Source organism: Pleurodeles waltl, chromosome 1_2 (assembly GCF_031143425.1).
Source record: "Pleurodeles waltl isolate 20211129_DDA chromosome 1_2, aPleWal1.hap1.20221129, whole genome shotgun sequence".
NCBI lineage: Eukaryota > Metazoa > Chordata > Amphibia > Caudata > Salamandridae > Pleurodeles > Pleurodeles waltl.
Window position 1 is genome coordinate 1,319,423,125 of NC_090437.1, and position 13,184 is coordinate 1,319,436,308.

Sequence of the window (13,184 nt, forward strand, 5' to 3'; positions counted from 1 at the left end):
ACTGCCTACTACGCAGGGACATGTACTGGTGCTTTAAATACCGAACTCTTGGTTAGAACAAGGCATAAAATTCAGAGGTACCTGACACTTCTTTCAGCTCAAAGGTCAGAATATATGAGTCTCTGCTGAGTCCAAGGACAACGGTAAGTGACGTTTAAAATTCAAGGATAGATGTCTCTTGCGGTCTTTTAATTTAAAAAAACAAGGACATAGATACTTAACAGTGATTTTATTTCAAGGCAGAGATATTTCAAATGAATTTACATGTATTTAGAGCAAAAGACTTGATACACCAAGTGTAAAGTACCTGCCGCCAACACCCATTGGAATGGAAACATCTTCCACCCACCAACTCCAATTCATCAGTGCCTAAGCAAAGTTCAAGGAATTAAACATGACTTAGAGAGAATATGTTGCCCCTCTTACATAAAATCAGATGGGTCTAGTTCCATGTTACTTGAACCTTTCACAGTACTTGCCCCTGCTTTTACAACCTCATTGATGACCTTCTTTTCTTCTGCTGGTAAGGGTGGGATAGCTGCACCCAGCTGGCAATTCATTTCCTGAACTCTCCCCTCTAAACTTATGTCAAACTCTTGTTTTTTTTAGATCACCAGGTCTTGGATTGACTTTTGAGCCTCTGTACAACCACTTTGTAGCTTCTCGCGCTCGATCTGGAACTCTGGGTTTGAGGGAGTCATGGTGAGGAGTCTTCCTAAAGCGCTCACTCGGTCCATCAGGTAGCGCTGGGATACCTCACAGTAAGTAGACGAGATCATGTTGACTAAGTGGGCAATGTTGCTGACTTTGAATGCTTGGTTGGACAACATGTCCTTCACAAAGGCTTCAGAAGAATAGTTGGGAATGCTCTGCACCGATTTGGCAGACTGCACTAATTCATTGACATCTTTTGAGAGGCAAGACTCAATGAGGTTGGATATCATCTGAAAGAAGCGGATCATCTTCTCCCACTGCTCCTTCACCTTGCCCACGGCATCCAGGCCTTTGATGAGCATATTTTTGGCTGTTTCAAAATCAATCTTCTCCAGTTTATGGCTCCTCATTTCAATCAGGATCAATGTTAGTTTGTCATTTTCTTTTTTGAGGTTCTCGAAGGATTCCTTGAACATGTCCTCAGTTCTTTGTAATTGAAGAAGGGATTGTGTTACTCGTGCCTGTGCCATTTGTGCAGTATGAGTGCCAATACCAACACGGCCTTGAGTGCTGGCTGCATTTGGTGGTTTTTGCTGTAAAGGCTGAGAATCAGTTGCTGATTTACAATGGGAATCAACTTTTAGTGACCTGCTAATTACTGAGTTTAACTTTTGAGCAAGTAGTTTCAAGTGGCTTTCGTCTGTTTTATTAGATAATGCAGCTGTTTCCAAGTCTTCACAAACAGTGATAACATACTGTAAAACAGCATCCATTATTGTTTGTACTTTACACTCATCTTCATCAGCTATATCCTCTTTCAAAGACAATGCAAGTCCTTTTAAATAGTTTGTGGTCACTGACTGTTCTCTCTCATCATAAACAACCTTCAGGTTAATAGTTTCCTTCGAACTGCCGAAGGCCTTTCGAAGTCCTTCTGTGATAGCTGTCATCTGATTGGACTTGGAGCAAATATTGTTGGTCGCCTGAGTGGACTTCACATTCCTTGTGTCAGCAGCATCAGCAGGTTTTTCTGTATCAATGCTGCTGGGTACAAGGTTGTTTGAAGAGAAAGACAGTGCGTCAAGAATGCCACCCACATAATTAGCAGCCAGGGTGTCCCACACAGAGGGCACGTTTTTCACAGCGTTCTTATAAGCATCTGAAGCATCATTTAGTTGTGTTTGAGTAAACTTCTTGAACTCCTCTGCCATTTGCAAAGATTTGTTTGCAGATGCTTCTCTTACAGCGAGCTGCTCCAGCGCGATCTTCACATCGGTCAGCTTCTTCTCGTAGCCCTTCTTGGAGTTCAGGCAAGCTTCAAGCACCTCCTGGATTAGATGAATGGTGCTAGAAAAGCTTGCCTCCACAGACTGAGCCAAGGATGTGCATTCATTGGACACACTGAGAAAAGCCTGTAGGCGCTGTGGGAGCAGGGCACGAACAATTGCAGTATTCTGGAAGAGAATTTTGACTATGTCTCTAGTGGCACCAGGCATGGAAACTGTGAGGAGCCTGATCTGATCCATGTTTTTGTTTGCTGTGCTGAAGGAAACCCAGGCTTTATTGCAAACCTGCATTAGGGTGGCAGCAAAGGACTCTGGGTATTTCATGTGTGTAAAGCCTTTTTCTGGTGGATTCAGGTTGATAGAGAAGTCACCACCGGCTGATGAAATGGCTGCCAGCTCTCCTAAAATAGCAATCGAGATGGGTGCGGGCATCAGGAACTCTTCCCAGTTGGCGTAGGGTTTCATTGTTATCTCGGTTTGCTGCCTGACCTTTTCAGCTTTTGTGACGCTCCTGAATGCATCGTTGAAATTAGCAGCTGATGTTGTACAGTCAACTTCCCTCTTGAATCCTAGAGAAAATGCATTCCAGAAAATGTTGTTAAAATTAAGTTAGTGACCATCACAGAGAATACAATGCCTAACAACACAAATCCAGAGCAAAATATGTCCAGTTGGAGGGGTTAGCACACCCATTCAGTCATTTAATCCCAGCAAAGGTAATCTGCTGCTCAGCTAATCTCTCTCACAGAACCAGACTTCACATGTAGGACAACAGCAACAAGGTTCATCATTTCAAAAGATCTTTATTTGGTACAAATTTAACCTTTTCTCTAAACCGCTTAGCAACAAGAAACCGTGGACAGAGGAAGGATGTACACACGTCATTATATAACATAAATATCTAGATCAATCTATTGACTTTTATGTAATGGAGATGGTAGAGAGAGCAATCTCTTCCGGGTGACACGAGTGCACTTCCTGTCCCATGGCTGCTCCCTCTCTGATGCCTTATTTCATGAATGAATATGTCCTGACTGAAATAATGGAATACGTAAGCGTAACCCAGACATCAGTTATTGTAGCAGTGAAGGTGAGATGCTGCTGCTAGGAGATTGCATCAACGAGGTCACCACAATGTCAAAAACAGTTAAAGCCACCAGTAGACATGGGCATCCTAAGAGAAGATCGATATATAGCAGATATGGAAAAAATACCAGTACACACAGGCACACTAGACACAGACACGGTTTTACTCCTTTATGTTAGCCCCCCAAGCCATGGCTTTACACCCATGGATGAGCTCTGCCATGCGTCCATAGACCCGCACACATGCGTTCTTACTCCTTTATGTTAGCCCCCCAAGCCATGGCTTTACACCCATGGATGAGCTCTGCCATGCGTCCATAGACCCGCACGCATGCAGTTTTTACTCCTTTATGTTAGCCCCCCAAGCCATGGCTTTGCACACATAGATGAGCTGTGCTATGCGTCCATAGACCCGCACACATGCGTTCTTACTCCTTTATGTTAGCTCCCCAAGCCATGGCTTTACACCCATGGATGAGCTCTGCCATGCGTCCATAGACCCGCACACATGCGTTCTTGCTCCTTTATGTTAGCCCCCCAAGCCATGGCTTTACACACGGATGAGCTCTGCCATGCGTCCATAGACCTGCACACATGCGTTCTTACTCCTTTATGTTAGCCCCCCAAGCCATGGCTTTGCACACATAGATGAGCTGTGCTATGCGTCCATAGACCCGCACACATGCGTTCTTACTCCTTTATGTTAGCTCCCCAAGCCGTGTCTTTACACCCATGGATGAGCTCTGCCATGCGTCCATAGACCCGCACACATGCAGTTTTTACTCCTTTATGTTAGCCCCCCAAGCCATGGCTTCGCACACATGGATGAGCTCTGCTATGCGTCCATAGACCCGCACACATGCGTTCTTACTCCTTTATGTTAGCTCCCCAAGCCATGGCTTTACACCCATGGATGAGCTCTGCTATGCGTCCATAGACCCGCACACATGCGTTCTTGCTCCTTTATGTTAGCCCCCCAAGCCATGGCTTTACACCCATGGATGAGCTCTGCTATGCGTCCATAGACCCGCACACATGCATTCTTACTCCTTTATGATAGCTCCCCAAGCCATGACTTTACATCCATGGATGAGCTCTGCCATGCGTCCATAGACCCGCACACATGCAGGTTTACTCATGTTAGCTCCCTAAGCCATGCCTTTACAAACGGATGAGCTCTAATCTGTGGCCCTGGGGCCCTCATTTCACTGATGCTAAAGGACACAACTTTCTGCTGTGTCAAGTTACTAAAAGCAGTAATGTCACAGCTTCAAGCCTGTTTTAAGCAGGTGAAAGGTGAGTGTGGAAAATCGGGCTGCAGGAACATGTTAGTCCTGATGTAAAAACTGCTGTGTGTTCCGAATCACGCGTCAAGCAGCTCAGAGAATGATGTGTCCTCTGATCATCTCTAAATAAGGCCTAAGCACCCACTAGGAGTCTGTGTACTAAGGAGACATCCTTAAAGCTGAGAGCTGCAGCATACATGCAGCGTGGCATTGACGTCAGAAAATCTAGGGCACTTCCAAAGAATGAACCGACCCGTCAGTCTATGACCCCTTGTTTGTATAACTCTTGGTGGGGATGAGATGCCCTGCAAACCTTCTTGCTCTGGGGGGAGAAGATGTCTGATAGAGTCACGACCTCTGTTGTCACTTCATGACGTCACTGTTTCTCTTGACATAGGTCAGACTCCTGTCTCAGATAACTTACTGTAAATGGCAACTGGGCCAGAATAGGAACTCCCCAGGATGGACAGCGTGATGGCCAGCGAGTACATTAGTATCCGGGGTCCCATGGTGCTGGGTCTGGGGGAACTGCTAGCCGGATCTTCTTCCTGAATAGGACGGCAGAGAAATACCATTTATCACTTATGTTGAAAAGAAAGACAACTTGAAACTTTAATTATCTGAAGCTACGAGTAGCAAGAACAACCTTGTGGCTAAAATTTGGAAACTTGAAAATGTTTCATAGAAAGTGAATGGAGTTTTCTCTAACTCGGCCCATCCATTCCCCAAAGAGCTCCAATATCTACATACATATAATGTCTTTCTGGTTTTGTCGGACCTGTCAGCAGCATTTGATACCATTGCACCCCATATTCTGTTAGAACGTCTACATCATATAGGTGTCAGGGATCAAGCCCTTAAGCTCATTGAATCTTTTCTAACCAATAGGTGGTCTACGGTAAGCTGTGGAGATTTCAGATCCCCTACTTATCTTTTGCCATGCGGTGTTTCGCAGGACTCGTCGCTCAGCCCTACTCTATTTAATGTTTATGTGGCCCCTTTGGCAGAATTAATACGCTCGTTTGGCTTCATTCCAATCTCCTACACAGATGATACACAACTTATCATTCCTATCAATAAAGACGTGGAGGAAGTTGCGGCTCTTTTTAATGCTTGTATGTTAGCGGTAAACAGCTGGATGAACGCCAACTGGCTAAAATTTAACTGTGATAAAACTGAGATTCTCTGCTTTGGGATAAGCAGGGAACAGTGGTCCTCTAGCTGGTGGCCTAAAGAGTGTGGCACCCCTCCTATGCCGGGTTCCACCTCAAGGAATCTAGGACTACTTTTTGACGACCATTTATCTTTTAAACCCCAGGTCAATCAGACCATTAAAACCTGCATGTGGATTATGAAGAAATTGAAGAAAATGTTTCCCTATATTCTAAAACAATGGAGAACTACTGCTACTCTGGCCCTTGTCCTGTCCAGATTGGATTACGGTAACGCTCTTTTGCTCATTCTGGACAAAGGATCTCCTAATAAACTGCAGCTGATGCAGAACACTGCTGCTAGAATATTATTGAACCTGCCACGATCAGCTTCTGCTAAGGAGAGCCTTAAAAGTCTACACTGGCTTCCAGTAGCCCAACGGATTTCTTTTAAAGCCCTCTGTATTACCCATAAAGCCGCCCACGGGATTGGACCTAAGTATTAGACGGCCAAATTACAGTGGTACAGACCCAAAAGACTGCTGCGTTCTGCCAGCACCCATAAAATTCAAATCCCGCGCACCAAGAAGGTGAAGTGGGGTGACAAAGCCTTCACTATCGCGGCTGCAAAGATTTGGAACTCACTCCTGCTGGAACTTAGGAGAGAGCACAACTACTTTACTTTTAGGAAACGGGTCAAGACCTGGCTTTTCCCACAATAAGTCTGGACCCTGATTCTTTTTCTTGCAGAGATGGCACAGCCTCATCACAGTCAGCGCTTCGATGTCCTCGGGCCGGAACGCGCTTTATAAAAACACTATACATACATACATACATACAATATCCAGATTAGAGTTTGAACACCTACCCAGCACTGTCATAGTCATAGTCAAGTACCTGAGAAGCTTTGTTTCCTAGTTGAACAGAGGGTATTTGCAGTTTACTCCTTCACTGCTGCCATGCTGGACAGGCCATGACAGAAAACTTTTCTCCGTTTACAGGCGGAGTTTTCAATACCCACTTACCTCCCTGCCTGTGTCTGCTGTGAGGAGTTTTAGAGTTGCAGTGTAAACTGCTATGATGAGAGGAGCGGTTGTCCACTTCTGTCTGCATCGTTCTACGACCTGACACTGGAGTTGTGATAAAAGACATAGCCCACATAGCCCACAAGTTGAGGCCGGTCTTGCGGTTCAGCTATTCACTTTCTCCCTTTTCACAGTGAGGGGCATCTGTGAGAGACCTCCCCTGGTCCAGCTCCTAATTAAAGAATAGGGGCCAGATTTAAGAAGGCCCTAGCGCCACCTTGAGCCACATTAGTGTCATTTTTTAAAATGCTAATGTGGCATTAAGGTTGCAAAAACGATGTGCCATATTTACAAAGTGGCGCTATGCACGCATTGCGCCACTTTTTAAACCCTTGCGCCACATTATGCCTGCGCCAGGCTATGAGATTTCACTGCACCATTTCAAGCGTCATTTTTAACGCCTGTCTAAGGCGGGCATTAAATGAGGCTCCCATTGTTTTCATGGGCCTCCTGTCACTTTGCAATATTGTTGGCGTTAATCCTGCAAAGCACCAAACTAGCAGCAACATTTCTGACACTAGTTCCCTAAAGTGCGCCATAGTGCGCCGTAACATAAATATGGTGCACACATGGTGACGTTAAGGGAGCGCAATGGGGCACAAGAAAAGTGGCGCATCATGACATGATGCGCCACTTTTCATAAATTTGCCCATAGGTGGCTCCAAGGAGATGACCCACTGTTCCAGCATAACAAAACCACTACTGCACCTGTTAGCTGTTTGACATCTATATCTACTTATTATAGTTCGAGCAACTTCTCTGGTAGCAATATACCTATTTTCAGCTTACCAAGGTCTTACAGCGGCCTTAAAAACTGGCGCATTGCTCACCATAGTTCAACCTATTGTCACTCTCATTTGCTTTCTTCTTGTTCAATGGTTGGCCTGGTCCAGCTTGTGTTTGTTCCTCTCTTATAGCATTGGCTATCCTTTCGCTGATCACTTTCAGGAGAGCTACATTTTTATTTTTGCTTAAGCTTTCCACTAGACTGCATGTATTTTCCACCTGTCTTTCTCTTCCTCCCACTCCATGTTGCTCCCTCTTCTCCATCTGCTTTTCTCCTCTCTCGTGCTTAGATGTCTCTTTTCTTCTTGCCTCAGCACTCCACAATGCATTTATTTTCCAGCTGTCTCGTTGTGTTTCTCAACCTCACCAACTGTTGTTGTACCTCATCCGAGTGCTTCTCTCTCCCCGCACTGCTCTCTCACATTTTTGTGTTTCTCTCCCACATCCATCCCTCTGTGTTGCCCTCTCTTACCTCTGTGTTCTCTCCCTTTTGTGTTTCTCCCCTCCTCCCTCCATGTTCTGCCTTTCCCCCACCAACCCTCCACCTCAACCTCTCAAGAGCTGTGGCCCTTTTTTTAAGTGGCATTTTGATGCTAAAAATCAAAATTTTAAAATTTACAGAGCCAAGTGTCGTCAGCGTTTTCGATCAGTAAATCAAAATAAACAAATGGTGTCTGCATCATAACATTGACGTGCACATATGTTGTAAAGCACATGCATGTCAGTGGAATAATGAGGCCACCATTACACCTTCATTTTTTTATTTTTTATTTAACACTGGTGCACAGGGTCCTGACCACCACTAAAAGCAATTTGCAAAGGTGAGATCCACTGGTTTTGTCAATGCCTATTTTCATAAAAGGTAACTGACTCTACGCAGCCGTCCCCAACCTTTTGACTCCAAGGGCCCCTACTGAATCACTACTAGAAGCGGGGAAAACAGTAATTCGCAAAAAAAACATAATGAAGTATATACCAAATATTCGAATTACTAAAGAAATAATTATTTTATATTGAAAAAATATGCAAAAATTGAAAGATTTTAATGGGAAGGTTGGCACTGCATCTCGGCGACTAACTTTCAATGTTTGGTTTGATTTAAGAAAGCTGAATCATCAGGTCAGATTCTACATTTCTCAAGCGATTTATGTTTTTATTTTTAAGGTACATACGATCTGAGAAAGCTTTTTCACATAAATATGTGGTAGGGGAAAGGAAGTAAAACCATAAGGCCTCTCATCTCTCCAAAGCCTCTATGTCAAATGTAATTCATTTATTTTATAGCGCCTCTCATACCAGTGTAGGGTGTCAGAGCATTTTACAGGGGACTACAAGGTGTAGGATTCACATGTCATCCACACTAGTAGGCATTTTCAAAGAGTGCTTGGTCTGGAGACGCACAGACTCAGGATTCAGAAAATAACACAGTGGTCAGCGTTGGCTTTAGTAATAAGAAGGTATTTCTATGCAAGCAAACCTTTTTTAGCAGCATAAGGACAAATAAAGGGAAAAAACATAACTTTCTAATTTGTGCCATGCAGTTTGCATGCAGCTCTTTGATGGCAGTTCACAGCTCACTGTGCTAGATTACGATTGTAACTTATGAAAGGCTCAGCAACAAAAGAATCTTTGTGACAAAAGTAGTAACCCACTGTGCTATGCACATGAAATACTGTTCTTTGCATGATGCAGGTTCTTTGCAGCAGGCATATTAACCATCTGCTCTACCTTAGTAGAGTCGAAACTGCCACTAGACAAAACTTCCCTCTCTCTCTAGCAGGTACATTAATCACCAGAGTTATCTTGACACTCTTATTGTTGTCCAAAAGCTGCTGGATGTACAAGGAACTTTGCAGTGCTTTTAAAACTGCTGCACAAATGAAGTAGCAAATATAAAAAAAGCATTGGCAAAGCCAATAGGTCTCGCCTCTACCGGATCTATCAGCTTTGTCAATGTTTTGTTAGCCATGTTTTACAGTAGCACAGCTGCTCCGTAGCATGGTTAAAGGAAATAAAAAAGTGTTATGATGTAGACATTGCTAGCTGCTTTATTGTGCCTTTTAAAGCATTTTTTCTTACTTTCAACCATGCTGTACTGCAGCCACGCAGCTGTACAACATAGCAAGAAAAGATTGAAAAAACAAATAGTAGAGCATGGTTGAAACAAAAAAAAAGCACTATATTAGGGTGTTGTATCCCTTTTCATTTGTACTTTTAGGCATGCTATATAACATAACTTAAAGAAACATTGACACAGCCAATAGATCTTACACAGATGAGACCTACTGGCTTTGGTAATTTTTTTTAACAATGTTTATACAGCACAAACTTGGTTCAAGGGCATTGCAGTGCTTTACAAGAGCTCAATGTTACATTCCTTTTTGTGTTTTTTAGGTACGCAGTTTAAGCAATATGCCCAGAATCACAGAATGTTGAGCTGATGCGCTGGAAATTGAACCTGGTTCCCCATTTCCTGACTACAGAATGATAATTTTGCAGAGAGTGTGCTGTTGCATTCATAGCCCTTGCAGCCAAGGGGGAATCTAGTTTTAATTGGTAGCATGGGTGATAAGAAGCATGTTGGAGGTTGTAAGGAAATGCCTCCTTGGCATGGTTACCCCCTGACTTTTTGCATTTGCTGATGCTATGTTTTGATTTCAAAGTGTGCTGAGGCCTGCTAACCAGGCCCCAGCACCAGTGTTCTTTCCCTAACCTGTACTTTTGTCTACACAATTGGCACACCCTGGCATCCAGGTAAGTCCCTTGTAACTGGTACCCCTGGGACCAAGGGCCCTGATGCCAGGGAAGGTCTCTAAGGGCTGCAGCATATCTTATGCCACCCTGGGGACCCCTCACTCAGCACAGACACACTGCTTGCCAGCTTGTGTGTGCTGGTGAGGACAAAACGAGTAAGTCGACATGGCACTCCCCTCAGGGTGCCACGCCAACCTCACACTGCCTATGCAGTATAGATAAGTCACCCCTCTAGCAGGCCTTACAGTCCTAAGGCAGGGTGCACTATACCATAGGTGAGGGCACCAGTGCATGAGCACTGTGCCCCTACAGTGTCTAAGCCAAACCTTAGACATTGTAAGTGCAGGGTAGCCATAAGAGTATATTGTCTGGGAGTCTGTCAAACACGAACTCCACAGCACCATAATGGCTACACTGAAAACTGGGAAGTTTGGTATCAAACTTATCAGCACAATAAATGCACACTGATGCCAGTGTACATTTTATTGTAAAATACACCCCAGAGGGCACCTTAGAGGTGCCCCCTGAAACCTTAACCAACTACCTGTGTAGGCTGACTGGTTTTAGCAGCCTGCCACACTCGAGACATGTTGCTGGCCACATGGGGAGAGTGCCTTTGTCACTCTGTGGCTAGTAACAAAGCCTGCACTGGGTGGAGATGCTATTACCTCCCCCTTGCAGGAGCTGTAACACCTGGCGGTGAGCCTCAAAGGCTCACCCCCTTTGTTCCAGCACCACAAGGCATTCCAGCTAGTGGAGTTGCCCGCCCCGTCCGGCCACGGCCCCACTTTTGGCGGCAAGGCCGGAGGAGATAATGAGAAAAACAAGGAGGAGTCACTGTGAGAAAGTAGCCTCTTTCTAGCCTTGTTACCCCCACTTTTGGCCTGTTTGTGAGTGTATGTCAGGGTGTTTTCACTGTCTCACTGGGATCCTGCTAGCCAGGGCCCAGTGCTCATAGTGAAAACCCTATGTTTTCAGTATGTTTGTTATGTGTCACTGGGACCCTGCTAGTCAGGACCCCAGTGCTCATAAGTTTGTGGCCTATATGTATGTGTTCCCTGTGTGGTGCCTAACTGTCTCACTGAGGCTCTGCTAACCAGAACCTCAGTGGTTATGCTCTCTCATTTCTTTCAAATTGTCAGTAACAGGCTAGTGACCAATTTTACCAATTTACATTGGCTTACTGGAACACCCTTATAATTCCCTAGTATATGGTACTGAGGTACCCAGGGTATTGGGGTTCCAGGAGATCCCTATGGGCTGCAGCATTTCTTTTGCCACCCATAGGGAGCTCTGACAATTCTTACACAGGCCTGCCACTGCAGCCTGAGTGAAATAACGGCCACGTTATTTCACAGCCATTTTACACTGCACTTAAGTAACTTATAAGTCACCTATATGTCTAACCTTTACCTGGTAAAGGTTAGGTGCAAAGTTACTTAGTGTGAGGGCACCCTGGCACTAGCCAAGGTGCCCCCACATTGTTCAGGGCCAATTCCCTGAACTTTGTGAGTGCACACGCGTGCACTACATATAGGTCACTACCTATATGTAGCTTCACAATGGTAACTCCGAATATGGCCATGTAACATGTCTAAGATCATGGAATTGCCCCCTCTATGCCATCCTGGCATTATTGGGACAATTCCATGATCCCAGTGGTCTGTAGCACAGACCCAGTTACTGCCAAACTGCCTTTCCTGGGGTTTCACTGCAGCTGCTGCTGCTGCCAACCCCTCAGACAGGTTTCTGCCCCCCTGGGGTCAAGCCAGGCTTGTCCCAGGATGGCAGAACAAAGGACTTCCTCTGAGAGAGGGTGTTACACCCTCTCCCTTTGGAAAATGGTGTGAAGGCAGAGGAGGATTAGCCTCCTCCAGCCTCTGGAAATGCTTTCTTGGGCACAGATGTGCCCAATTCTGCATAAGCCAGTCTACACCGGTTCAGGGACCCCTTAGCCCCTGCTCTGGCACGAAACTGGACAAAGGAAAGGGGAGTGAGCACTCCCCTGACCTGCACCTCCCCTGGGAGGTGTCCAGAGCTCCTCCAGTGTGCTCCAGACCTCTGCCATCTTGGAAACAGAGGTGCTGCTGGCACACTGGACTGCTCTGAGTGGCCAGTGCCACCAGGTGACGTCAGAGTCTCCTTCTGATAGGCTCATTCAGGTGTTAGTAGCCTATCCTCTCTCCTAGGTAGCCAAACCCTCTTTTCTGGCTATTTAGGGTCTCTGTCTCTGGGGAAACTTGAGATAACGAATGCAAGAGCTCATCCGAGTTCCTCTGCATCTCTCTCTTCACCTTCTGATAAAGAATCGACTGCTGACCGCGCTGGAAGCCTGCAAACCTGCAACATAGTAGCAAAGACGACTACTGCAACTCTGTAACGCTGATCCTGCCGCCTTCTCGACTGTTTTCCTGCTTGTGCATGCTGTGGGGGTAGTCTGCCTCCTCTCTGCACCAGAAGCTCCGAAGAAATCTCCCGTGGGTCGACGGAATCTTCCCCCTGCAACCGCAGGCACCAAAAAGCTGCATTACCGGTCCCTTGGGTCTCCTCTCAGCACGACGAGCGAGGTCCCTTGAATCCAGCAACTCTGTCCAAGAGACTGCCACAGTCCAGTGACTCTTCAGTCCGAGTTTGGTGGAGGTAAGTCCTTGCCTCCCCACTCCAGACTGCATTGTTGGTAACCGCGACTTTTGCAACTTCTCCGGCCCCTGTGCACTTCCGGCGGAAATCCTTTGTGCACAGCCAAGCCTGGGTCCACGGCACTCTAACCTGCATTGCACGACTTTCTAAGTTGGTCTCCGGCGACGTGGGACTCCTTTGTGCAACTTCAGCGAGCACCGTTTCACGCAACCTTGTAGTGCCTGTTTCTGGAACATCTCTGGGTGCTACCTGCTTCAGAGAGGGCTCCTTGTCTTCCTCGATGTCCCCTCTCTACGCTGGTCCAATTTGCGACCACCTGGTCCCTCCTGGGCCTCAGCAGCGTCCAAAAACGACAACCGTACGATTTGCCGCTAGCAAGGCTTGTTGGCGTTCTTTCGGCGGCAAAATACTTCTGCACAACTCTCCCAGGCAACAGGGATCCGTCCACCAAAGGGG

General features: G+C 45.9%; 1 protein-coding gene across 1 annotated transcript; it reads right to left on the reverse strand.

Annotated features, from left to right (window-relative positions):
- Nucleotides 1–221: 221 nt before the first annotated feature.
- On the reverse strand, nucleotides 222–4,856 carry LOC138251316 (uncharacterized). The gene is made up of 2 exons (XM_069205640.1): nucleotides 4,737–4,856; nucleotides 222–2,509 (listed from the first exon to the last, which is right to left on the reverse strand). Exons 1-2 carry the CDS (start codon nucleotides 4,819–4,821, stop codon nucleotides 606–608), a joined length of 1,989 nt encoding a protein of 662 aa, XP_069061741.1. The 5' UTR covers nucleotides 4,822–4,856; the 3' UTR covers nucleotides 222–605.
- Between the last annotated feature and the right edge of the window lie 8,328 nt (nucleotides 4,857–13,184).

Excerpts from the sequence above, each read along its gene's own strand:
- LOC138251316 (XM_069205640.1), bottom strand. The coding sequence starts at position 4,821 with ATGGGACCCCGGATACTAATGTACTCGCTGGCCATCACGCTGTCCATC. Across the intron at positions 2,510-4,736 it reads TGGCCCAGTTGCCATTTACA|GATTCAAGAGGGAAGTTGAC; the intron begins GTAAGTTATCTG and ends CATTTTCTCTAG.